The following is a 25819-nucleotide window of genomic DNA, read 5'->3' on the forward strand; positions in this document are numbered from 1 at the left end:
CGGGAGCTGTAACTAAAGGGGGCAGAAGACGGTAGGCCAACTGACATCCTAAAGAGGGCAAAGGCCCAGGCTACACACAACAAGACAATCATAAAATAATTGATGAGGAATTACTGGGAGAACTGCGAAAGGAGGGAAGGGGAACGCACCCAGCTAAGAACCCAGTCTAACCCTCCGAGATCGGTACAGATCCGGTCAGGTAGGCTAGCATGGCCTCGAAAGGACGTCATGAAGCGGACGGATAGAGCCTAACTAAACCCTCCAAAATCGAATCTAACGATCTGGTCAGGTACGATAGGTCAAGGCCATACAAACATGACACGAGAGGGACTCTCTGTCTTGGACCACTCTCCCAGCAAGCATAATTGCCTGGTCAGGAGGCGGTAAGGATGGGGCCGAAAGGATGGAGGGGCATAAGACTGCCTGGCCTACCTTCCAAAACCTTGCCTAGGTCTGGTCGGGTAGGCCAGGGAAGGGCATCGCAAGGACTTCCAACCTCAACAAAAGAAAATAAATATCTGAATAGTTTATCACAAAAGTGCATATAATCGAGTGCATTACTGGCTAACATCGAAAAACACACTAAAAGAAAGCATGCATGAGTACCGCGAGAGAGAGAGAGAGAGAGAGAGGAGAGAGAGAGAGAGAGAGAGAGAGAGAGGAATCGCCCTCTCCACAAACCTCTGGTTTGTATAGTTAGGAAAAATACAGATCGTTTAAAAATTTGTCATTTTTTTTATTGCAAACAAAAGTTTTCTGTGTTATGTGAAGCTGTAGTTAGTATGCATTAGAATAGAGAATCTATAGTAAGAATACAGTGGACCCCTCGTATTCGCGTTCTCCGGATTCGCGGACTCACACAGTCACAGATTTCTCTCAGGAACTTTTCCCCGCATTATTTGGGGAAAATTCGCATATTCGCCGGTAGTTTTTTCTATGAGAAATATCCACAAATTCCTGTTTTTTTTTTTTTTATCAATTTCATCATAAAATGTACTTTTTGTGATAAAACTATTAAAAAAACTGAGTATAGAAATTTTAGTGGGTTTTACTTGAGTTTTAACTAACAAAATAGGTTGTTTTCAGCATTTTTATAGGGGTTCCAACTATTCGCGGGTTCTAATTATTCAGGGGGGTGTCTGGTACGCATCCAGTGAATATGGGGGGGACCACTGTACTGTGCCTTAACAAAATCAAGCAGACTTATGGCATATTTTGTCTGTAAAAAAATATGTAGCATACTGGCACTATTGGTAATTTTTTAATGACCTATGAACCTTGGTTCAACTTCATGAAATTTTAACTTTCCAGCAATATTTTCCAATATGACCTGAATAGAAAGTTATTTGTCCAAAGCAATAGTAACAATATCTTTTAATGAAGACTTTTTATCTTCACAGGCTCCGAATGGTGTGCCACCATCCCATGTTTATGAACAACTGCTGACCATTTATTTGCTACAGAATGATTTGTAAGTTCTCTAAGTTTTTGTTTTTTATTAGTTATTATCTTATTAATGTCACTTTTGCACTATAAAGGAACTTTCATCTTTACATGCAGAGAAGCCTGTGTTTAATTTTGCATAACTTGATAATAGCTTATTTTCATACACATATACATGTTTTGTTATTTACATAGGATTTGGCATCGAGTGTAAGCAAGAAACAACCATTCAGACTTATTGACAAAGTAGGTAACTGTCGACAGGTAAGTAGGTAACTGTCGACAGGTAGGTGGAAGCCCTGCCCACCTTTCAGTTTGTACAGTGGCGGACTGGCCAGGTTGCCAGCTTGCCCGATGGCAAATGGGCCCCTTACAAATAAGACCAATGAAAATATCATTTTCATATGTCTAGGTGATTTACACCTATAAGTGACAAATAAAACGTCCCAATAATTTGTCTCGTGTGTTTCCACTTACGTATTTTCAAGTATTCTATGGATTTTTTATGTAAACTCTATTATAGTTTTGTGGCTGAGGGTTGGAGTGGGCCCTCCTTTTTTTGTAATTCGGCAACCACAATTTTTAGACCCAGTCCGCCACTGAGTTTGTACTCCACTTAGTCTTCCAGCTGAGGTGCCAGATGATAGGGGTGGCTGAAGTGGTGGTTAGTAAATGTAAAGAACTGTAGGTTTGTATGTTAGGAAAAAATAGTGGGTAGTAAATGTAAAGAACTTTTGGTTTGTATGTTAGGAAAAAATAGTGGGTACGTAGTAAATGTAAAAAACTTTAGGTTTGTATTTTAGGAAAGATAAAGATTACTTTTAAAATTTGAAATTTGTTTTTGCATATGTACAAACCTTTGTTCTTTATACAGGAGACTTACCCATGGTGGGAGGAATTGTGGTACTCTTCGAACCAGTTGGTAGGTTTGCCTAACCTGGAGATGTCATCTTTCTGGTCATATAGAAGCAGAGGAAGGATGACTCTGCACCTCCAGCGTGCTGCACATATGGGGTGTTGCAGTTGCTAGACTTTTGGGCCTTTCAGTACCTTATCTTGATCATTGCTGGGAGCGGATTGAGAATGACTCAAACCAGACATCAGGGACCAACAGATTCTGAGTCTTGTTATGAAATCTGTGACAAATTCAAATGAAACATCTCCAACACCTCAAGTGCTTTATTTTACACAAGAAGCCATGAAGCTCACCTACCCTCTTCTCCGACTCCAGTGCTAGGAGGAAAACAGTCTTCAGTGTCAGATCCGTTTGACAACTCATAACAGCTCTTACTGGTAATGAGTTCCCTTGGGGTGGGGGACAAAATTGTTTGAAACTTCTCAGGAGCATGGCAGTTTCCCACGGGAATGAGTGAGCTACTCCTTTTAGTTGTAAGACTTAGCCTAGGGTGGTCCTATAGTCTCAAGAAAGAGAAGTTTCCATTTGGCAAAGGTTGATGAGGACATTTGCTACATGCTGAAAAGTGGCTCTGACTAGAGGATACTCCATTTACAACAACAACTACAGTAAGTGGCCCCTCTCTCCTGAGACAGTTGCTGTAGACTTTCTTAGGCATCTAGACATCTCAATCTAGTGAGGAAATCACACATTGAGAGGCACTGGATAGTCTCCATGTGTAAAGTGCCAGCATTCCTACTGCCTTGTTACAGCACTTCATTACGTACAGCTGGTACAAAAGGTTGTGCCATGTGGAATCTCTTTCAGGACCTCAGATAACAGTGCTAGCAGGTCTGGATACTACTTGGCTTATGGCCACTTGAGAGCCACCAGAGTTAGCTTGAGATTTGGGGTGTCAACACCCTGTTGATCACCCTTGTTATCGGGCAGAATTACGGAAAGTCGCAGGCATCACGATTGTCCCATGTGTGTTGAAAGGCATTCTCCATCACTGCCCATAGATCCAGGACTATTGAACAGAAGACTGGGAGCTTCCTGTTGTTTTGAGTGGTAAACAGGTCTATGCTTGGGGTCCTCTAAAAGCCTTTCCACTGCTCAGATGTGTAGAGACCATTCCTTCCCTATTACCTGTCTTGGGCAGCTGAGCTTGTCTGCCACTACATTCCGAAATCCTCAGAATGTACCTGATAGTCAGCTGCACTGCTATCTGCAACACTGGGGGAGTCATTGTGATCAATGTTGGAATTCTCCAGGATATCTATAAACTTATCAAAGATATCCACATGTTTATACAAAGGCATTGTATGCAAAACAGCTTTGTCATTGTCCTCATTGTCTTCTTCAGGGGGCTTTCTCTGTCTTACCACCACCAACTGTAACAGTTATTTCACTCGTAAATTACAGTAGGAAGCCAGGGTCGCCACCATCATCATCCAGCCATTCTCATAAGTCATCCTTGGCAATGTCATTGCCTCCCTTTGCCAGTTGGCATCATTGATTTTGAACCCTGGAAGTCCATTATGCCATCATCTCCCTTCAGGATACAGTTCCAAGCGTGCCCCAGGGAGTGCATGGTGATATAGATGGCAGACTTCATCAGGTACCTTAGAAGGTTCTCCTGTGTCCTTTTGCCCCTGTATCCAAACCTTTCTCCTTCTGCTCATCCTTGAACACCACCATCACCTCCTTCAGGAACTTCTGGTGTAACCATTTTGTTGCAACACTAGCACCTTGCTTCATGTTGAGAGGTAAAAGCATGATCCTAATATGACCTTTGCTACCAACCAACTGGATTTTGATAAGATGTGTAGGCAATTGTCCAAGAGAAGCAAAGCCTTCACCCAATATTAAGCAGTGCCAAGGTCCAGTGTCTGATGATGAACAACCTCTTTGTTCGTAAACAATATACAAACCCTTGGTCCTTTACTTAAGGAATTACTTTCAGAGTAGGCTGGAATATGGCTGTTCAATTCTTGAATGAGGTTGTTAGGCAGTAACTACCGTCTGGTAGGCGGGTAGACCCACCTGCCCAGATGTAAACACTCCACTTTGCTTTCGGCCATCTTTCAATGAAGATGTATGTGTGTGATCTCTTGCTGACTGCTGTTAATCATGATTTCCCGGTGGGATCTTAACTTTTTATTTTGAATACATGTTTATGTTGTGTTTGATGTTAATATTAATTACTTTAATAATTAATATACAAACCCAATTTTTGTGATTGCCTTGCTAGCCACCTTTCTACTTTGTGTTAAGGGTCGGTGGTAAGGGTGTACATACACCTGTATTACATAGTTTCGCCCTTTAACGCAATCAAGGAGAGACAGTGTATTAATTTGGTATTTGCGCTTATGCTTTGGAAATTACCGAGGGGATCTTCGGAGGTTTGTCCTTTTGTTTTTCTTTTGGTATATACTCTCCTCTTTCGTCCTTTCACTAGCTTATTGGACAAAGAGAGGGGGGGTGCGTGTATTGTTGGTGTTGAGGGATCTCTTCTCATTTCGGAGGGCGGTGCCCTTGGATGTGAGAGGAGAATCCGTATTTTTTGTTTTTATGAAATCATATTTCCTTGGATATTTTAATTTTGGCTATATCCTAACCTCAGAATTGTACCTGTAACTCGTAGCATGCTGTGATACTGGTCTCCAAGTGTGTGTACTTTTCCACTACTGGAAACCATATTAATTTGTCGCTGTTATCCTGAAGTTTCGTCACTGGACAACGCCTTCGAGGCTGCTCTGTGATTATTAACTCTACTTTTGCTAGTAAATGTGCCTCATTCTGTACAAGAATTCTCCCAGAATTTGGAGTGGAAGAAGTCGAGGAGGAAGAGAGCTCGTCAAGTGTTATCATCTTCCTCATATTTTTCTTCAACTTCCTCCCCTTTGACTTCTAAGGCTCCCTGCCAAAAGAGAAGGTAATCTCCCCCCCCCCCCCCCCCCCCCCCCCCCAAGAAGTCTCGTCACAGGACTTCTAAGGGTCTGCCTCCTTGAACTGAGGAGGCAGTTAGGTCTTCCGCTGGCTTGCCTGTTCCTTCGGGAACAGGAACCGTCATGGTGTCCCCAGAGACTAGCGTGTCAGGAGCCGTAGAAGTGCAAACTTCGGTTCACACTTCTGCTGCTAGTCCTAGAAGTTCTGCCCCTAAGACTAGTTCTGTGTTAGGTGCTCGTTCACGAAGTAACCGGAGTGCATGTAAATCTACGGATTTGTGTGCATCTAGAGTCTGTGACGCTGATTCCCCTCACTGCCACGATTCTGGCACGGAGCGGAAGAAATGAGTGAATCACTCAGGTGACTCACACCTTGCCGGTGATCGCTCTCACAGTGATTGCTCAGTACCCAGGGCTGACGTGACGGTCCCGCATGCATGCAGTAAGACTGGTAGGGGCTCCCCCATTCAGTCCTCTTGAGAGGAGGACGGTACCGGCCCTTGCCAGTAAGATGTACACTCAACTTCACCCAGACCACGGTCATGTTCACGTGACCGACCGGTCCCGGTAGCGGCAAACGTTTCTCCTGCCGTGCGAGAGTTTCATAACCCTCCTCGGAAAAGCATTTCTCCATGACAATAACGCTTTCTTAGACTTGTGTAGCGTCCACTTTCTTAGACTTGCGTCGCGGCCACTTTCTTAGACTTGTGTCGCGGCCATGACCGCACTGTCCGCAGGTTAATGGCTGCCCGCAGCTCGCTTCTTCAGCTAGTTATGCTAGCAGAGTGAGTGAAAGTGTCCAATCTTCCTCACCTATTCCCTCTCCTTCCTATGGCTACACTGGGAGGGGCAAGGTGAAGAAGAGGGATCCTGTAGAGTGCCCTCTGTAGGTTTCATCGTCGGGGGACTACGTTCCTGGAAGGAGCTTCAGGTCCCACCAGACGTTTGTCCACGTCGTTCAATTCACAGTCCCCTATGGGTTCTGGCATTTTGGGAGCCTCGAGTGTATTCTGTTGAATGGACTTGCATTCCAGTCTTATATGCTCGCATTTAGGACTGGTTTTTATGCCTGTTCCTTTTTTATTTCTACAGGAGTCGAGGAGGGCCCCAGCCCTGATGATTGTTTGGCGAAATTCAGGCGTCTCACTGAGTGCTTAAATTCTTGGGAATTTCTAGCACTCTTGAGTGTTTTGGTCTTCTATGATCTCCAAACACTCGAGTGAGATGAAAATTTCTGATAGTTGTTGCTACAATACTCCGGAATCTCACTGAATGGTTGAATTCCTTGGAATTTCTGGCATTCTCAAAGTGTTATGGTTTATTGTAATTTCCAAACACTCGGGTAAGACAGACATCCCGGTAATTGATATTACGAAAATTGGGAGTCTCACTGAGCCATTAAATTCCTCAGAATTTCTGGCATTCACAGAGTGATTTGGTTTTCTGTGATTCCCAACACTTTGGCAACTGGCATTCCCGGTAATTATAATAATCAAAAGTCTCACTGAGTGCCTGGATCCCTTGGTTTTGCTGGCACTCACTGAGTGCTCAGCTTCATCATATTGCAGAGTACCAGGGCAAGACAAGGTCTTGCTGAGCATGGGAATTCTTGCAAATTCTAACACTCGCCGAGCGCTCACTATCATGAGTGCTTGGATAGCGAGATGAGCCTTTACCAGTACAGATGAGTTCGCTCTTCAGTCCGGTTCGGAGTTATGCAGAGCATGGAACTGCATGCAACACTTGGGTGAATAGTCAAGTACCGGCCTTGTGTCTTGGACCTTAGGGTCCGAACACAGGATAGCAGACACAGAATCCCTCTTTATTCTCCTTCTTGGAGCTTTAGCCTTGAAGGAGAACAGTTAATTGGGAAGATGTGACAGTTCTTTGTTGATGATTGAAACTCATAATTATGAAGTGGTAATCTGCTTAGCTCTTGCTCGACCATACAACTCTGCCGAACCGAGTGCTCAGCTCTAACAAAAGAACACTGCTCTTGATTGGTGCAGTTCCTTGTCATGACATAGCACTCTCCCTCCCCTTGTTGGAGCGAGCTTTTCACGAGGGTCAGTGTCAGTCGTCTTCGTCATCTGACCCCTACTAACCTTCCTCTTCAAATGGTTACAGAGGCTAAAAAGAGGAAGGCAATTCACCTCACCCTAAGAAGTCTCCCCTTTAGACTTCTAAGGGTTTACATCCTTTCCCTGGGAAGGGAGCAATTGGCTGTCTCTCAGCTCACCTGCTCCTTCCGTAGCGGTAGTCTGGACGATATCCCTAAAATGTAGTGTCTTGAGAGCCCCAGGAGTTTAAACCCAGGTTCTCCTGTCCCTAGTTCCAAGGATGCTGCTCATGGAACTGGGGCCGCGTTGGGTATTCGTGTCGTGTACGGGACTCTCCGAGTGCACAACCTCCAAAGGGGGTTTTTACATCCACAGTCAGTGAGAGGTAGTCTTCTCTCCATCATGATAGTGGTGCAGGGTGAGAGAAGGGACCGAGTCACGTTGGCAGTGTAGCTCAGACCCTCCTGTGAAAGCCAGGAGGAATGGCTATTCTTCTGGTGCCAAGAATGATGTCACTGTTCCTTGGGACAAGCATCTGATGGAGATAGGAGGAGGTCCTCTGTGTAGTCCTCTTCGTGAGGTTCGATCATGGAGAAGATAAACGCGTAGGAAGACGTGGGAAGTTCTCGCCAGCTTTTACTGCAATTAACTCCGGTCAACTTTCACTTGCGGTCACTTGAACAATATGGTTGTAGGAAATAAATGCTTCATTTAACAAAGTGAGAACATTGCAAGTTCAGAGAAGAGTGGGGAAGAACAGTCAATCCTCCTCTTGTTTTTCCATCTACTTCCTGGTTACACCAGAATGAACAAGGGGATAAGAGGAATTTTATGGAGTCTACTCCTTAGAGTTCGAATCCGAAAGACTATGTTTTTGGTTCAATCTTAGAATTTTACCGAACATCCGTCGATCTGTTGAGGATGGATGATACTGAGAGGTTTGAATGCCTCTCCAGTGCTAATGTTTTGGGAACAACCAGTTCGGCATGAACTAGTGGTCATCCGGTATCATGTTATTACCATAGAAGTCTCCCTTCAGGACAACTTCACCTTTGCTCTCTTCATTAGAGAATGAAGGAGGTCTGCTTCCAGTCCTTATTCTTGTCTCTTGAATGAGGAAGAATTAGGCTGGAACGCAATTTACAGGAACCTACGAAGGGACCGTGTCGGAATCTCGTTCGCGAGCATCTCTGAATTCCAACGACCTAAGGGAGGAAGTATATCCACAGTCATGGAAGGTGAGTTCTCTTCTCACCATAGCCGTGGCACAGGACGAGAGTTGGTCCGAGCCATGGCTCAGTCCCACCTGTGAAGACCAAGCTTGGTTCTTCTTCAGGAGCCTGGATTGATGTTGCAGTTCTTCGGAGCAAGGCATCTGGAGAAGCTAAGAGGAGGTCCCCTTACAGCCCTCTTCACAAGAGGTTTTCAACCGAAGAGGACTGGGGTGTGCTGTGAGAACGATGCACGGCCTCCCCAGGCAGGGAGCCACATCTCTGCTAACAGCGCTGCTGCTGGCAGAGGTGCTGCTCCCACCAATGCTGCTGCTGGCAGAGGTGCTGCTCCCACCAATGCTGCTGCTACTAGTCCTGGTACCGGCTCTGCTACCAGTTCTGCTACCAGCGCTGCTACAGCACGGCAAAGTACTGGTGCATTTTCTCAGGAAAGTGTTTCGTTTAGGTGATTGCACTCGCCTACACCCATACCCCTGTCACCATTGGTGCAAGGGCATGGCTCACTCCCCTGGCAGTAGCGCTGGTAGAAGTGAGAGCATCTGATCCTCCTCTCTTATTCCCTCTACTTCCTCGGACTACACCGGGAAGGGCGAAGCAAAAGTAGCAATCCTTTGGACTGCAGCATCATTGAGGAAGGATCTAAGGGATCTGGTGAGGTTCTCCTTTGGGAGAGTTGACCGGGAGGACCAGTCTCATGAAGGACTTGATGATCCCCTACCCAGAGACTGACACCCCTGAGATTCAGAGGACTTTTTTTTCAGAGATCGTAATGCTGATACGCCAGCATAACAATCTCAGGCGAATGACCACGGCCTCCTCTGCTAACTCGAAGCCTTGTGGGAACCTAAGAGGGAACCCAAGGTCTCAACGGGGCTGCCGTGGTCGGGCCTGGCTGAAAATGTATCGGAACAGATGAATGACCTCGTCCCTGGACAAGAGAATTCATTTAAGTCCAGTTATTAGGCCAAGCTACTTCCCCCTCCTGTACCTGCCAGAGGCGTAAAATTGGTGCACAATTTAGCCAGACAGGGAGCAGTGCTGCTGCTAGCGGGGACACTGCTCCCACCAGCGCTGCTACTAGCAGAGGTGCTGCTTCCATCAGTGCTGCTGCTAGCAAGGGCGCTGCTACCATGCTACCAGCACTGCTATTGGCAGAGGTGCTGCTACATCCAGCGCTGCTACAAGTCCTGCTAACTCACACACTCGGAGAAGCCTTTATCAACAACCAGGTAACCTGGACCCAGTTTACCTGGGTCCTGGTCTGTCACTGCAGCACCTGAATAGCGAGAGAATCTCTCTCTTGACAGGAAGCAATGACACTGGAGATTACTGTAATGGCAGCTCTTCAGGCAGTCTGACCGAACTCAGATGTTGAGATTATATAAAGCCTTGGTCTTTTCAAAATTAAGTTATGGATGTGAGGTGTACACTTCTGCAAAGCCAAATAGCCTTAAAATGCTCAACTCAATTCATCATGGAGGAATACGGTTGTGTACTGGAGCATTTAAATCATCTCCCACCGAGAGCATGCTTGTAGATGCTGATGAGGTGACACTGGATCTTCATTACAAGCGTCTGCTGGTTCGGAGCTGGTATAGATTCCAGAGGCTACCTAAGTCTTTAACCAGCATTTGTATGAGAAATGAAAGGCATTGGCAGTTTTATGAAAATCACCCCAAGCAACCTCATCCATTCGCTTTTAGAGTCAATACCATTGTTCGTGAATTAAACATGCCAAGGGTCGAGATTTTACCAGCAAAATATTCAGTTAGTCCCCCCTGGAACTTCCCAGAGGTAAAATTCTGCAGATATTTCAATTTTACCAAAACAGAATTGTCCAGTGAGGCCACGCGGTCAATATTTTTAGAACATTCCTTGCAACATGACGACTCCACTGCAGTTTTCACGGATGGCTCAAAGTCAGATGCTGGCGTCGGCTTTGGTGTAGTCTTCCCTGATGTAGAGAGGAGTGGCAGGTTATCATCTGTTGCATCAATTTTTACAGCAGAGTTATATGGAATTTTAAAGGCTTTAAAGGAAGTTTTAATTCGGAATGAAAGTAATTTTATTATATATTGTGACTCAAGAAGTGTTCTTCAGTCACTGGAATCTTTTAACCCTTTAAACCCTCTGATTTTAGATATATTGGAATGGCTGCTTTTACTAAAAAGAAGAGGAAAAGAAATAAAGTTCTGTTGGGTGCCTTCTCATGTTGGGGTGGCTGGGAATGAGAAAGCTGACCAACTTGCAAAGTCTGCGGTCAGCTCCCCAGAACCCACAAGATGCCTACTACCATATCGGGATTTGTATCCTCTAGTAGGTCAGAGAATTAAAAAATGTTGGCAGTCCCAGTGGGAGGATATTTTAAACAATAAAAAAAATGCGTAGTATCACGTCTTCAGTGTCTCCTTGGTCATATCCATATATGCCAAGGAGACAAGAAACGATGTTGTGCAGATTGAGGATTGGACATACAAGACTCACCCATGGGTTCTTGATGTCTCGTGAAAATCCTCCGTTTTGCGAGAACTGTACTGTGCCCTTGACTGTGAGACATTTGCTGGTTGAATGTCCCAGACTTGGGAATTTGAGACATAGTTTCATGTCTTGGGGTCGTGACAGAGTAGGTAATTTTATCCTAGCTACAATTCTTGGAAAGGATTGTAATATAGAGAAGTTATATATTTTTATGAGGGAGGCTGGCCTCCTTAACCAAATTTAAATTATACATAAATTGTCTATGTAAGAACTTTTATATATGAACAAAATTTTTATATAATATATTTATAGATTTTTATATGAAATTTATCAAAAATTTAGTTTTTTTATATTTAATTTATTTCGGTGTCAATTACCCAGATGTTGTGACGCCAGATATAATACACAATCAATCAATCAATCAGGCAGTCTTCTAGCTAGACTTGTGATCCTTCACAGTGGCTAGAGTCTCTGTTTTCTCTGGGGCCATTGTACCGGAGGAAAACTCAGCATTGAAGAGACTGTACCTGTCTGGAGGTAGGGCTTTCCTACCTGGCACCAGCCAGCTACCTGCGAACAACTTGGCCTGGAGTCGGTACTGGCTTTTATGAACAGACCCCTAATGGATTCCACCCCTCTTATCAAGAATTGGTGGCTGCTACAATAATCAAGCACAGGGCTTTCTCTTGCTGGCTTTCCCGCTTCTTCGGAAGTGGGAACCGAGACGCTGTCTCCAGGGACCACAGGCCTTGGGGGCCCCCTCTGGAGATCGAACCAAGGTTTGTTCTCCAGCACCTGTTCCTAAGGGCGCTGCTCGAGGGGCAGGGACTGTATCGGAATTTCGTTCATGAGAATCTCCGAATGTATGACCACCTTAGGGAGGACGTACATTCACAGTCAAGGAAGGGAGTCTCTCCTTGGCATGGCAGTGGCACGGGGTGGGAACAGGCGGACCCGTGGCTTGGACCTACCTATGAAGACCAAGATTGGTTCTTTTATAGGGGCCAAGGTTGATGTTGCTGTTCCTCAGAGCAAGACACCTGGAGAATAACAGGAGGTCACCTGTTCGGCCCTCTTTGCTTGAGGTTTCGGCCATTGAAGAGGGCTGAGATGCATTGTGAAGATGAAACATGTCCTCACCAAGCTACCAACAGCATCGCTGGTGGCCACAGCTATGGTAGCCAAGACGCTGCTAGCCACGTCGCTTCTAGCCATGTCGCTGCCAGCCATGTCACTGCTACAGCAAGGAGAGTTCCTTACATGTACACTGGAAAAGCACCTCGCCAAGGCGATCATGCTCTCTTAGACCCATGCCCTTGCTGTCACTGCTGGTTGACAAGGAACGAGGCTTATTCCCCCCGACAGCAGCACTGTTAGAGGGAATGAGAGCTTCTGATACTCCTCTCATAATCCCTCTACTTCCTCGAGCATCAATAGAATTATAAGAAGACACTGAGCATGGTGTAGAAATCGTGTCGGACTGGAACTCAGGATTCTACAGCTGGGTCTTATCGTAGAGAAGACCTCGGGGGGGGAAAGAGACTGATCATAGACTTTTCTCCCCTGAACAGTTTCTTAGCCAGACTCGGTTCAAGATAGAGACAACAGGAACAATGTTTGCCTCTTAACTGGGAGAACGACTTCGTGCTGATGGTGGACTTGAAGGATGCATATTTCCAGATACCCATCCACAAATCCTACCCCAAGTACCTCCACTTTGTCCTCGCAGAGATGGTTTACCAATTCAGAACACTCTGTTTCGGACTCTCAACCACTCCCCAGGCATTCACACCAGTGTTTGACCTTTGTCTTAGCCTGGGGGGCATTCACACGGGATATGTCTTTTGAGGTATCTCAATGATTGGCTGGTCCTAGTGAACTCCCATTCATGGTTTCTACAGGACAGGAATCGACTCCTCAAGTTTTACTGGGATCTGAAGACCTGGGTAAATCATGAGAAGTCCGATTTCAAGCCCAAGCAGAGGACATGATACCTGTACATGCTGATAGGCAAGAGTTCCCCTCGAACTCTAGTACCAGCATGTTCAGGTAGGCAGTGAGGTGATTCCTCTCTCGACAGAAACAGCCTGCTCAGTTGTGGCCCATTGTGATACATCACCTGTCATCCCTGAAGAGTCAGATGCATCGATTGAGGATGAGACACACACCGAGAGCAGTCGCAGACCGCAGAGATGTGAGAACTTCACGACAAGCACACCTTCACATCAACATCCTGAAACTCAAGGCAGCCTTCCTGGTTGTCCAAGAGTTTCGGGAACGTGTGATAGGACACTGTGGCATTGATGATCGACACTACAGTAGTGGCACACGTCAGCAAGCAAAAGAGACTTACCTATCTCGAGCTTCATCTTGACAGTGCAGGTGATCGAGTGGGCAACAGCACACTCGATAGAACGGTCAACCAGATGCAGTCCAGACGAGAAATGTAATGGCAGACAAGCTCAGCCACCAGAATCAGGTGGTAGGGACTGAACAGTCTCTTCACTAAGACGTGGCTGAAAGGTTGTTCAGACTTTGGGGCGTCCAGTCATAGATTCGCTTGCCACCTGCTCAACAGGAAGCTAAAGACCTTCTCTTCTGTTGTTCTGAATCCATAAGCAGCTACAGAGGATACGTTCAACATCCGTGGGACATCCTCGAAGCTTACGCTGAAGTAACAAGATGCCGTATAGTACTGTTGTCCAGTTCCTACAGGTTCTTCTGGTCACAGCATACTTGCCACGGTTTTCAGTTTTCTGGGCACCAGCTTGAAGAGCCCCAATACTTTGGGTTAGTTTTCAGGATTAAAGTGGCCCAATCACCTAGAATTTTCTGTATGATCATAAACGGTAGTTTTGGTAAAATATGGTCTGTTATTGTGTGTTATGCCATGAAAACCAGAGTGGAAAAGTAATTTATTTTCTCTAAACAACAAAAAGGACTTTTTTATGCATGACACTTACCTGGCAGGTATATATATAGCTGTATTTTCTGAAGTCCGACAGAATTTAAAAAACTTCCGACACACGCAGTGGTCGGCCAGGTGGTTAGTACCCATTCCCGCTGCTGGGAGGCGGGTATCAGGAACCATTCCCATTTTCTATTCATAAATTTTCTGTCGCCGGTACTGAAAACACCTGTTTTCAGTACCTCCGGCTTAGGATTTTGGAAACTTCATTTGCCGCTAAGTATCCTAATTGTCTTTTAATTTATTTACTTGGATTTGTGGCTAGGCATACGCTATCTTAAATTGATTTGAATTTGATTCATTTTTGCATAAGATATCTGAATCTAGTTAGGCTAGTTTCAGAGGGTGTTGTCTGCAAAGATAGGGTGTGGCTACCGAAAGCTTCGGTAGTTCCGCACTTGGGGGGCGCAATTAATCAGTAAACATGTCTATTTCCGTAAGGAAAAAGTATGATTCGTATGTACGCAATTAATCAGTAAACGTGTCTAATTCCGTAAGGAAAAAGTTTGTTTAGTAGGTACGCAATTAATCAATTACGAAAGTCAGGGTAGTGATACTGCTAACCTTCCGGTAGACTTTATTTTGCCTAACGCTGTAGTATGGCCTACGGGTTATGACTATGTCTGCGAGAGGTGATCGCTCTCCTTCATTGTTGTGAAGAGTGCTACTTCTGTTTTTGTTACGCCTAACCCTGTATTGTTGCCTTCGGGCCCTAAAACAGTGTCTGTAGAGGTTATTGCCCTTTCTCTTATACTATTTCGATTCGTAACTTAGAATCGAAAGTGCTTGCTTTAGAGAGCAATAGTGAAGTGGCTAAGTGCAGTGACAGTGCCCCTTGTGTAGTGGAGGGTGCGTCAGATCGGCCTTATAACGCCTCTAGGTCTAGACCTCTGTCGAACTCCCAGAACCAAGGGAGAGGGCATGTCGAAAGCCGAAGGAGGGTTACAGGGAACCCCACCGATCTGGCGTGCCTTCGGCAGTTTCTGATGAAAATCCCCAGACTGCCAAAGTGCGTGCACATGCACGAATCCTGAAGGATTGCTTCTCGTCCTCCGAGGCGTCCTCCCCGCACAAGGGTTGGAGCTCTCGGAAGGACTCGCGCCCTCTAAGAAGCTTTATAGAAGAGGACGCTTCACGTCCCCTCTCCCTCGTTATGTGTTTCAGTGAGAAGTAAGAAGGCAAAAGTTGCCTGATCACGTGTACGTCTTTCCACCAAGAAATATGAAAAAGAAGGCAGTTTCTCTCGCTTGTTTTGACGCCTGTCAGGAGCGTGACGCTTTTCTGCACGCTTATTTGGACGATCGGCTTGAACAGGACGCTCGGATGGACGCACGCACCAGTGGACGCCGAGCGTCCTCGCCAGTGGCCGCCGAGCGCGCAGCAGGACGCCGAGCGTCCTCGCCAGTGGACGCCGAGCGCGCACCAGAACGTTTCTGTTGAACTCTTCAAGCTCTTGTTTAAGATTTGAGCCTCAAGAAAGTGAACAGAACTTCGTCTTCGAAACCCAGCAAGACCTCGGGTTTCGTGAATTCAAGAGGTCTCTGTCAATATTATATTGCTTTTCGCAAAGGTGGATGGAGTTAAGGAAAGCTCAAGGGAAGATCTCGTTTTCTCTACCTCAGTCTAGACTTTGAGATAAGACAGTTACGGGTTATGTAAAGGCTCGACGTCCTGAACGTCAGGATTTTCGGCAACGTTCAGTAGGATTCTTGCAAAGGCACTCATCAAAAGGACGCTCTTCAGGAAAGCGCAAGACAGGACTTCCTTTGCCATACTGCCAATAAATTTAAAGCTTTTTAGACCATCTGAAAGGGTTTTTCAGATGATAGATTTTGTTAGTTTCTAGTCGAGACTTCCATGCCGATTGAACATCGTCGTTCTACCTACCGTAAGCCCAGTCTCTTAACAGGATTCTTGTCCCTTCCTTGTTTGAGACGGGAATCGAAAAATAAAAGGCTCGACTTCCTGGATTACGTTTTGTCAATTCAGTGACTTTCCCCCATTGACAATATACTATCGTTTTGTCAAGTAAGTGGGTCTCCCCTCATTGACAAAATATCTCTCTGTACCGTTAATGGGTTAGTTCTCATTGACAAACATCTCATTAACTTGATATTGCGTAAGCGAATAAGGACAAGGTTCGGAAGAGCTCTCATTCCTCATTCGCAGACTCGTACAAGAAATAGACTTGTAGACTACGTCAATGAACGCTTATGTCCAGTATCTTAAGAAGCTTGAGCTGTCTGCTTCGATTCTTTAAGTTTTGTTCATGAAACTTGCCTGTCAGATATGTATGTAGCTGTGTTTCCGAATTCAGCTATATATATGTCTGCCAGGTAAGTATGAAAAAAAACTTTATTGTGATATATCATTTTTTGCCTTGCGTTATTTTACTACTGGTTGGTTCAAGTCATATACGCTTGCTGTAGTTACCGCTTCGGAGGGCAACCGAGATCTCTATTGGCTATTATTTTAAGGACATTTAATCGTTACTCCCTCCAGCCTTCCGGGAGTTTCCGAGTTATCTTTTACCGATGTATGGTAGTGTTCTGACGACACAAACGCATCTATATATTTAGCGTTGTCGGTTGCGCTTAAATATACCAGTTTCAGAGTCTTTCTGCTCAATAAATAACGGACCGATCTCTTCGTAGAATAGGGTAGCTGGCAACCCAGACATAAAGTTAGAGACGACGTTCGTAAGCTGCTGGCGGCTGCTGTCACGCTGTGTCTGACTCTGTCCTCCAGTCCATCCGAGCCAGTAACAGATCGTGCGCTGTCATGCGCGGTAGGTTACGTCTCTCTCTCCTGCGGGATTGACTGACTAACTGTTTATCTGTCCTACAATCACGGACTTTAGCCTACGATTGAGGGGATTTCTTACGTGAATGAATAAACGTTGCATTGTTCCGATACGTAATACAAACCCTCGGTCCTTTAACAATAGGAAGGTAACTAGCGGCAGCTGGGACGGTCGTAAGCTTCGAACAAGGGGAGAACGGTAGTTAACTGCTTGTCCGATCGTGCGCGCGCCGCGCGCCTGGGCGGTGAAGAATCACTTTTGCTTTCGGCCGTGGTGTGACAGGACGTGTTCGTCATCGCTCTGCCCGCTATTTCGTCGTGTGCTTTGGATGTTTACAATTTCTTCTGACTGGTTTGTTTGTGGTCTTGAATGAAATTGTAAGTACTCTTTTTTCATTTTTCATTGAGTGAAGTGAATTAATTAATTATGGATCAAGAAGAGCTTTCGCCGCGCCCACCAGCTGCCCGTAGAGTGTGTCCCGGGCTGGAGGGGCGTAAATGCAGCGGATTCCGCTCTTACCCAGACATTGATCCTCATGAGTTATATTATCGGTGTCGGGGGCGAGAATGCTCCCGAGCCGAACCATGTAATGTGTGTGTAAATTGGTCCGAGGCGCAGTGGGTGCTGTACGAGGGTAGGAAGAGGCGTAGGTCGACCAAGGAGTCGTCGGAAAGCTCTCCAGCGACTCCTTTGGTTACGGATACCTCGTCATCCTTCCTGCCTCCAGCTCAGCCCCCACGATTTGCGCCTTCCCCTGCGGGGGGGGTTTCGGAGTCCTTCTCCTCACTCGATCCGTCGAGTGTGGAGGAGGGTGCCCGATACCCGGATGTTCAATTGTATTCGGGGTCTTCCGTCCGCTCTGGGTGGGGTTCGTCCTCCCCCAAGCGTGAGGGTGCCCCTCTAACTGACCCGACTGTTCCTCCCTCAGGTGTACCTTCTGTGAGTGACGACCTTGGACAGGTGTGGGCGTCGTTGGGACTGCAGGGCGCCCCCAGTATCCAGGGCTTGATTCAACGGCTAGCGGGGTCGGCAGTTGTAACTCATGGTGTAGTCACAACAACGACTAATACTGTGTCCACACCAGCGTACGCCGCCCCTCCTCATGTGGTGTACACGCAACACATTGCGTCGGTGACTCCAACGGCATCAATTCAAAAGCCGATCGCTGCCGTACCTAAGAGGGGCGTGCCGCCGCCACCTGGTTTCTATGTGCTGCCGACTCCCGACTTTCGCTGTCCCAAAAGTTCGCCCCTGGATCTACCGCCCGTCCCAATGATGAGTTTGGCTGAATTGGAGAGGTCTGTGACGCCGGACTATGCTGCCGTACCTGCCGTACCTGCAGCGAGTGTTGCTGGCCCAGCCCCTCGCGCCGCTCCTACGAAGCGCGGTGCGGGACGCTCATGCTGATGTTGCTGCTGGTGCTGGTCCTGCTGGTGCTGGTCCTATTGGTGCTGGTCCTGCTGCTGCTGGTCCTGCTGGTGCTGGTCCTGCTGGTGCTGGTCCTGATGGTGCTGGTCCTGCTGTTGATGTTCCTGCCGCTCCTGCCGTGCCTGCCCCTGCCCACGTCGCGTCTCGTCATGGAGGTGCTGCACCGGTCTCAGGTCTTTCCGGACAGGATCAGTCGGGGCGTGTTGCTTCGGCAATTGGCCCGACTTTTCCGTGGATGGAAGACCTGACGTCCGTCCTGAGAGAGCTGACGAAGAAGAGGAAGAAGAAGAGGAAGGTGTCGTCGTCGTCTTCATCGTCTTCTTCGTCGTCTGTTGCCGCCTCTTCCCCTTCGACTTCTAAGGCTTCCAAGCCGAAGAAGAAGAAGGCTGCCTCCTCCCCCCCTAAGAAGGCTCCTGCGGGACCTTCGAAGGGCCCGTCTCGCTCTGGCGTGACGGGGGGTGCTTCTGCTGGTCCTCCTGTTCCCTCGGGAACAGGGCCCGTCTCCTCTTCTGAGAAGAAGAAGAAGACGGGGACCAAGGATGTGCTGGCTACTGCTGGTACATCTGCGCCTGGTCTTGGTAGCACTGCTGCTAAGCCAGGTACCGGCTCGACTTCTCGTTCGCGAGAAGGTCCGAGTGTACGGTCTCCTTCGGGCGACCGTGCAGCTAAAGTCAAGACGCCTGAGCTTGCTCACCGTCATGACAGAGGCACGGAGCAGAAGACTGTCGAGAGTCGCGCAAGTGACTCTCGCCAGGCCAGCGGCCGCTCTCGTAGCGACCAGCCGGTACCTCGGGTTGACGTGACGGTCTCTGACCGGCCACGGGTTGAGGCTGGGAAGAGGTCCCCTCGACCAACGGCACCAGCTTCGGCGGTACCAGCGGTTTGACGTGCCGTGAGGACGCTCACCGGTCTCACCGCGAAAGCGAGCTCTGTAGATCACCTGACCGCCGCTCCCACAGGGACCGGACGGAGACGGTGGCCAGCAGCAGCTCGTCTGACGCACGGGACCGGGGTCGACGTGCTCAGTCGAGCCGCTCGCCACAGGTGAGCGGCACGACCAGGCCTGCAGATCGATCCCCACCGCGGGTTGGTGATCGGCTGCAGCCCCCCACGTACGCTGGTCCTGCCAGCGAACGGGGGGGGAGCGTCAGGTCTGTCTCTCCTATACCTTCAACTTCCTCGGGCTACACCGGGAAGAGCGAGGTACCTAGGAGTGATCGTGAGAGGTGCGCCGCTCACGATCCCGCCACGACGCCGCACGCACCAGGCATGGTCTTAGGACCAGCCAGGTCGTACGCGCAAGTGGTTGGAGGCGACCATCAGGGGTCTGTTGCTGTTCCTCCTTCTGAAGGAGGAGGGTCTCGGGAGCTGCTCCTGTTGGAGGGACTGGACGGTCCTACTCCTCAGGACGCTGTGACTCCTGAGATCCAGAGGAACTTTGCCCAGGTTATTGCGCTGATTCGTCAGCACAACGACCTGGGGGAAGGATCGCCGCTACCACCATCTGAGCCCACGTCCCGGCTCGAGTCATTTTGGGGCCCGAAGAGGAACCCAAATTGACGGTGGGACTGCCGCGATCTGAGCTTGCAGACTCAGTCCTTGACCAGGTGGAGAATTTCGTCTCAGGACGAGAGGACTCACTTAAGTCAGGACGGTCTTCCAAGCTACTCTGCAGCGACAGCGGAAGTTCTACGTGCCATCAGTGGATCCAATACCGCCCAAACAGGTTAACCCGGAGCTAGCTAGGCTAACTCCAGGTGTGTCCCTGCAGCAGCTCCTGTCGGAGAACTTGTGGTTCTCGCAGCAGGAGGCACTGGGCCTGGAAGCTACCGCTATGGCGGCTTTCCAGGCAGTCTCTTGGTTGGATCTGTGGTCCCTCACAGTATCCAAGGTCGCGGCCGACGCCGGGGCGCTGCCCTCGAAGACGACCCCGACTTCAGGAGACTGTGCCAGTCTGGAGGTAGGGCCATCTCCTACCTCGCCCATCAGACGGCAAACCTGTGGGCCAACTTGGTTCTCCGTCGTAGGGACGCTGTCCTTACACGAGTAGCCAAGGGGGCCGGGCGTGAGGCGGTAAATGGACTCCGTAACGGACCAATGAAGAGTTCCTCCGCTCTCTTTCCCGGAGAGATGGTGGACGCTGCGGTGGAAAGACGGCGCACTGATGACAGTGACCGTCTGGTTCACCAGGCAGTTACGAAGGTTTCTGGGCAACCTCGTACAACTGCGGCTAAGCCTAAGAGTTTAGCTAGCGCTTCCTCGGCTGCTAAGACGGCTGCTCCATCGAGCCCCGAGGAAAGACTCTTCCTGCTTCAACTTCTGGTAAAGGAGGCCGTAACCAGCCCTCCTCCCAGCCCTCCTTTCCCCGAGGAGGTGCTGGGAAGAAGTCGAAGCGAGGTGGGAAACGCTAGGGACGGCGTTCCCCCTCACCAGCTGCCGAAGTGGGGGGGTGCCTGGCGAGCCATTGGGCAACTTGGCAGCGCTACGGTGCCGAGACCTGGATAGTAGACGTCCTTCGGGAGGGATATCTACTACCCTTCGAATCTCGGCCACCCCTCACCTCCAACCCGGTCCATCTGCAGACATATGTTCTGGGATCCTCAAAGGACGACGCTCTTTCGGCAGGAGATCAAGACCATGCTGACCAAACGAGCTGTAGAAGTCGTAGTGGATCGGTCACCGGGCTTTTACAGCCGCCTTTTCTTAGTGGAAAAGGCATCGGGGGGCTGGCGCCCGGTGATAGATCTCTCTCCCCTGAACCGATTTGTTCGCCAGACTCGGTTCAAGATGGAGACGGCACGTTCCGTGCTGGACTCCATCAGGGAGAACGACTTCATGCTTTCAGTGGACCTGAAGGATGCGTATTTTCAAATACCCATCCATCAGTCCTCCAGAAAGTACCTCCGCTTCATCTTTGACGGGACGGTGTACCAATTCAGGGCACTTTGCTTCGGTCTCTCAACCGCCCCACAGGTGTTCACGAGAGTGTTCACGCTGGTGTCTGCTTGGGCCCATTCGCACGGGATACGTCTTCTGAGGTATCTCGACGATTGGCTGGTCCTGGCGAGCTCGCAGTTGCTGCAGGACAGGGATCGACTTCTAAAGTTTTGTCGCGATCTGGGGATCGTGATAAACTACGAGAAGTCCGATCTCGAACCCAAGCAGAAGATGAAGTACCTGGGAATGCTGATCGATACGGTAGCAGCTCAAGTCCGCCCCGCAGACTTGAGGATCAGCAAATTCAGGGAGGCAGCCGGCCGGTTCCTGTCTCGGCAGGAACAGGCAGCTCAGCAATGGCAAGTCGTGATCGGCCACCTGTCGTCACTCGAGAAGTTAGTTCCTCACGGACGTCTTCACCTGCGGTCTCTTCAGTGGAGACTAAAGGGAGAGTTGGTCACAGGTAAAGGATCCACCTTACTTCCCCGTGTCCATCACGGAGAAGGTGAGGCAGGACCTAGCCTGGTGGCTCGACGACAGGAACCTCTTAAGAGGGGTGCCTCTACGCACTCCCCCCCCCGGAGATGCTGCTGTTCTCAGACGCATCGACCGAGGGATGGGGCGCACACCTGGAGGAGTTGCTGGCTGCAGGTGTGTGGGACCCTCACGACAAGCACCTTCACATCAATGTCCTAGAACTCAAGGCGGCGTTTTACGCTCTCCAAGAGTTCCAAGACCGCTTGATGGGACACTCGGTGGTGTTGATGTGCGACAACACCACAGTAGTGGCATACGTCAACAAGCAGGGGGGGCCTCGTGTCTCTCCCGCTACACCAGTTGACTGTGCAGGTGCACGAGTGGGCCACGGCTCACTCGATAGAGCTGTCAGCACGCTACATTCCAGGCAAGAGGAATGTAGTAGCAGACAAGCTCAGCCGTCGGGATCAGGTAATAGGGACCGAGTGGTCCCTACACCCAGAAGTGGCGGAAAGGCTCTTCAACCTGTGGGGGCGTCCGGTCATAGACCTGTTCGCCACCCGGCACAACAAAAAACTTCAAGTTTTTTGCTCAGCCGTGCCGGACCCATGGGCAGCTGCAGAGACGCTCTCCAACACCCCTGGGACAACCTCTTCGTCTACGCCTTTCCTCCCTTTTGTCTGATTCGGAAAGTGATCAGCCGAGCGCTGGTCACTCCCAATCTCAGGATGATCCTGGTGGCTCCCAAACGACCTCAAGCCGTTTGGTATCCGGACCTGCTGGCTCTTCTTGCGGAAGAACCGAGAGAGATGCCCCACTGGCACAACCTTCTAGCCCAGCCACACGTAGAGCGGTACCACCGAGCAGTCCAATCCCTACAACTTCACGGCTGGCTGTTATCCACCATCTCTTGCGAACGAGAGGCTTTTCTCGCAGCGCAGCAACAGAGATGGCTGGGACACGTCAGACAGTCCTCTGCAGCTGTGTACCAGGGGAAGTGGGCCGTCTTCTGTGGTTGGTGTCGTAGACGGGGTCTATCTCCTCTCAGAGCCACTCTTCAGCAGGTAGCGGATTTCCTCGTGTTTCTTCGCCGAGAGAAGCTCCTCTCAGTACCCACAGTTAAAGGATATAGAGCCGCCCTGGCGCTCGTCCCTAAAAACTGAGGGGACTGGACATCTCGAACTCGTTCGAGATCTCCTTGCTAATGAGGAGCTTCGAAAGGTCTTGCCCACCCAGGGAACTCAGGCCCCCTGAGTGGGATGTGACTCTCGTCCTTAGGAGTTTGACTCGAAGACCATTCGAGCCACTCCGAGAGTCGTCAGACAGGGATCTGACCCTCAAGACCCTCTTCTTGCTGGCCCTGGCATCGGCGAAGAGAGTAGGGGAACTTCATGGTCTGTCCTTCAATGTTAAACATTCCAGGGGCTGGGGATCTGTGACGCTCGATTTCGTCCCGAAGTTTTTCGTAAGCTATACTCTGAATCCGTCGATCCCTGACGACAGGTTCAGTCTTTCACGATCCCCTCCCTAATGGATTTCACCGACAACGATACGGATGAGATGCTGCTTTGTCCTGTGAGGGCGCTACGGCGCTATCTGAAGAAAACTCGACACCTCAGGCCTGAGTGTCGACGCCTCTTCGTTAGCACTGGGGTGACCAAGAAAGAAGTATCCAAGAACACGCTTTCTTTCTGGCTGCGTGAGGTGATCAGGAGAGCGTACGAGGCTGATGGTAGTGACGACATCCGTACGCTCCGACCGAGAGCCCACGAAGTCAGAGGTATTGGACCCTCTTTGGCGTTCCGTAAGAACTTCTCCGTGGCGCAGGTCCTGAAGGCAGGTGTCTGGGCCAACCAGACTACCTTCACGTCCTTCTACCTTCGGGATATTGCCCACAAGTCCTTGGATACTTTTCCTTGGGACCTGTGGTGGCTGCTCAACACGTTGTGTAAGCTTACCCAGCACCCGAGCAGGCAGAACAGCATCGATTCCTGGTGTGACTGTAGGAATGAATGGTTGAATGAGAGTGCGACTGGCTTCTCCTTCTCCATCCGTTCTCTCTCTCTACCTGTGGGCAGAGGGTCACGGTCGTCACCATGCTGGAAAGGAATCCGATGCAGGTAAGCTACTCGACCGAGCCCCAATCTATCCCTTTAGTTAGGGATAGAAGCAAATATCCTCCACTCCCTCCAACAAGGGGGAAGGAGTGGATGCCTACTTGAGACAAACCCATAACTTTATGTTGGCTCCTGTACAGGAACAAGTTCTTGCAATGCTGGTACGAAGAGATACGCTTGCCTCTCTCTTAGTACTTGGCTCAGAGGTCTGACCATTGATCCTGCGGTGCACACCCCGATCAATCGGACAGAGGTTTGGATCCCTCCCTTGCTCTTACGACCAGGGAGGCATTCCAAGGTTGGACGAACACCAGTCTGTTCACCAAAAAGACTCAGATTCCACCCACCAAGAAGTGAGTCTTCCTATTGTTAAAGGACCGAGGGTTTGTATTACGTATCGGAACAAATGACAATTTGTCGAAAATTGCATTTTTCCTAACTATACAAACCTGAGGTCCTTTACATATAGTCCCACCTCATACCACCCCTCACTCTGCAACTTTTTGCATGGGCCTAAAGCAAAAGTGATTCTTCACCGCCCGGGCGCGCGGCGCGCGCACGATCGGACAAGCAGTTAACTACCGTTCTCCCCTTGTTCGAAGCTTACGACCGTCCCAGCTGCCGCTAGTTACCTTCCTATTGTTAAAGGACCTCAGGTTTGTATAGTTAGGAAAAATGCAATTTTCGACAAATTGTCATTTCGTTTTGCTTTACTAGGTTCAACAGAGTTATCTCTTAATCCTTTCGGTTCTCGTTACCGCACGGTATAGAACTACGAGTCTACCGCAACATTGCACTTTTATATGCTCTCCTGCTTAGGCAACCGCAGCCTTATTAGGGAAGTAAGCATACTCGGGGAGGGAATGGATGAGCTTGCTGGGGACCATTTCCTTCCTGAAGAAGTTTGTTTCCCCGAATAGACTGCAATGCAGACCACAGTTTTTTACTACCGGGAAACTGAAATATTATTCAAGATCTAGGAATGATTCTGTACATCTCTCAGTGCGTCTATCACCTGAGGTGATAGAAAGAAGGTGCCGGACATCTGGGTAGGGTTTCAGATGTCCTGGATCTTAATCTGAAAGAAGTAAAAGCGATTCGGTAGTCCCTCCAGTCCTCGAAACGAGTTTTTGGGAACCAGTGGTCCAGATCAACTCTGATATTCCACAGCTCTCTCATATCTTAAGAAGTATCTTCTCTCGGTCCCTGTTCGAGTTTACGAGAAAGAGCCTATTATAACAACAGGCGTAGAATGTAACGATCATCTAGAGGTTCGTTACAGGATTGCAAAAGTCCGTACGAATCGTCTCGATCGACGGCAGCAACGATAGATTACTAACATGCTAGATATTTTAATTAAGTGGTGTTCTTTTTATGGTTGTCTGAGAGGGTTATTTCCTCTTCAGTATGTGAAGTGTAATGTGTTACGTTAGCTTTGTGTGTGGTTCAGGTGGTCTAACTTATCCTAGCATGAATGCCCCTGGTAAGAGAGGGCTAGGGTTTCCTGTCAACAAATTGGTCCCGTCCAGTTGTCAGACCCTTGTTGTTAGCTTTCTCAACAAACAGGTCACATCCTAGTTGAGAGCTACTAAGGTTTAGCAGGCTAAGAGGCAGGACCTACGAAGTCAGCTACCTTAGCAGGTAAGGAACTTAATAAATAATTTTAAAAATTAGTTAATTTTTGAATTATGACGATGTTGCTGTCTGTGACCCACCTCCAAATGTGTCAATCAGCTATATATATACCTGCCAGGTAAGTGTCATGCATAAAAATGATATTGTTATGATACAATAAAGTTTTATGCATACTTACCTGGCAGGTATATATAATTAAATTCCCACCCTCCTCCCCTCAGGAGACAGGGTTCAGAGAAAATCTGAGGAAAACGGGAATAGTTCCAAGTACCAGCGCCACGGGAAAGCGGGGGGGGAGATCACCTGAACTACCAGTGGTCTAGCGGTTGCCGAGAGTTTTGAAAATTCTGCCAGTGCGAACAGACAACAGAGAATGTTGTTTGACAGATTTGCAT

General features: G+C 48.7%; 1 protein-coding gene across 1 annotated transcript in view; it reads left to right on the forward strand.

Annotated features, from left to right (window-relative positions):
* LOC135195687 (COP9 signalosome complex subunit 8-like) overlaps nucleotides 1–25819 on the forward strand; it is a 164668-nt gene that overhangs the window by 72307 nt on the left and 66542 nt on the right. Inside the window, exon 2 of the mRNA XM_064222082.1 lies at nucleotides 1401–1471. Within this exon, the coding sequence (XP_064078152.1) occupies nucleotides 1401–1471 (71 nt within the window). The remainder of the gene's footprint in view (nucleotides 1–1400; nucleotides 1472–25819) is intronic.

This window comes from Macrobrachium nipponense, chromosome 16 (assembly GCF_015104395.2).
Source record: "Macrobrachium nipponense isolate FS-2020 chromosome 16, ASM1510439v2, whole genome shotgun sequence".
Lineage (NCBI taxonomy): Eukaryota > Metazoa > Arthropoda > Malacostraca > Decapoda > Palaemonidae > Macrobrachium > Macrobrachium nipponense.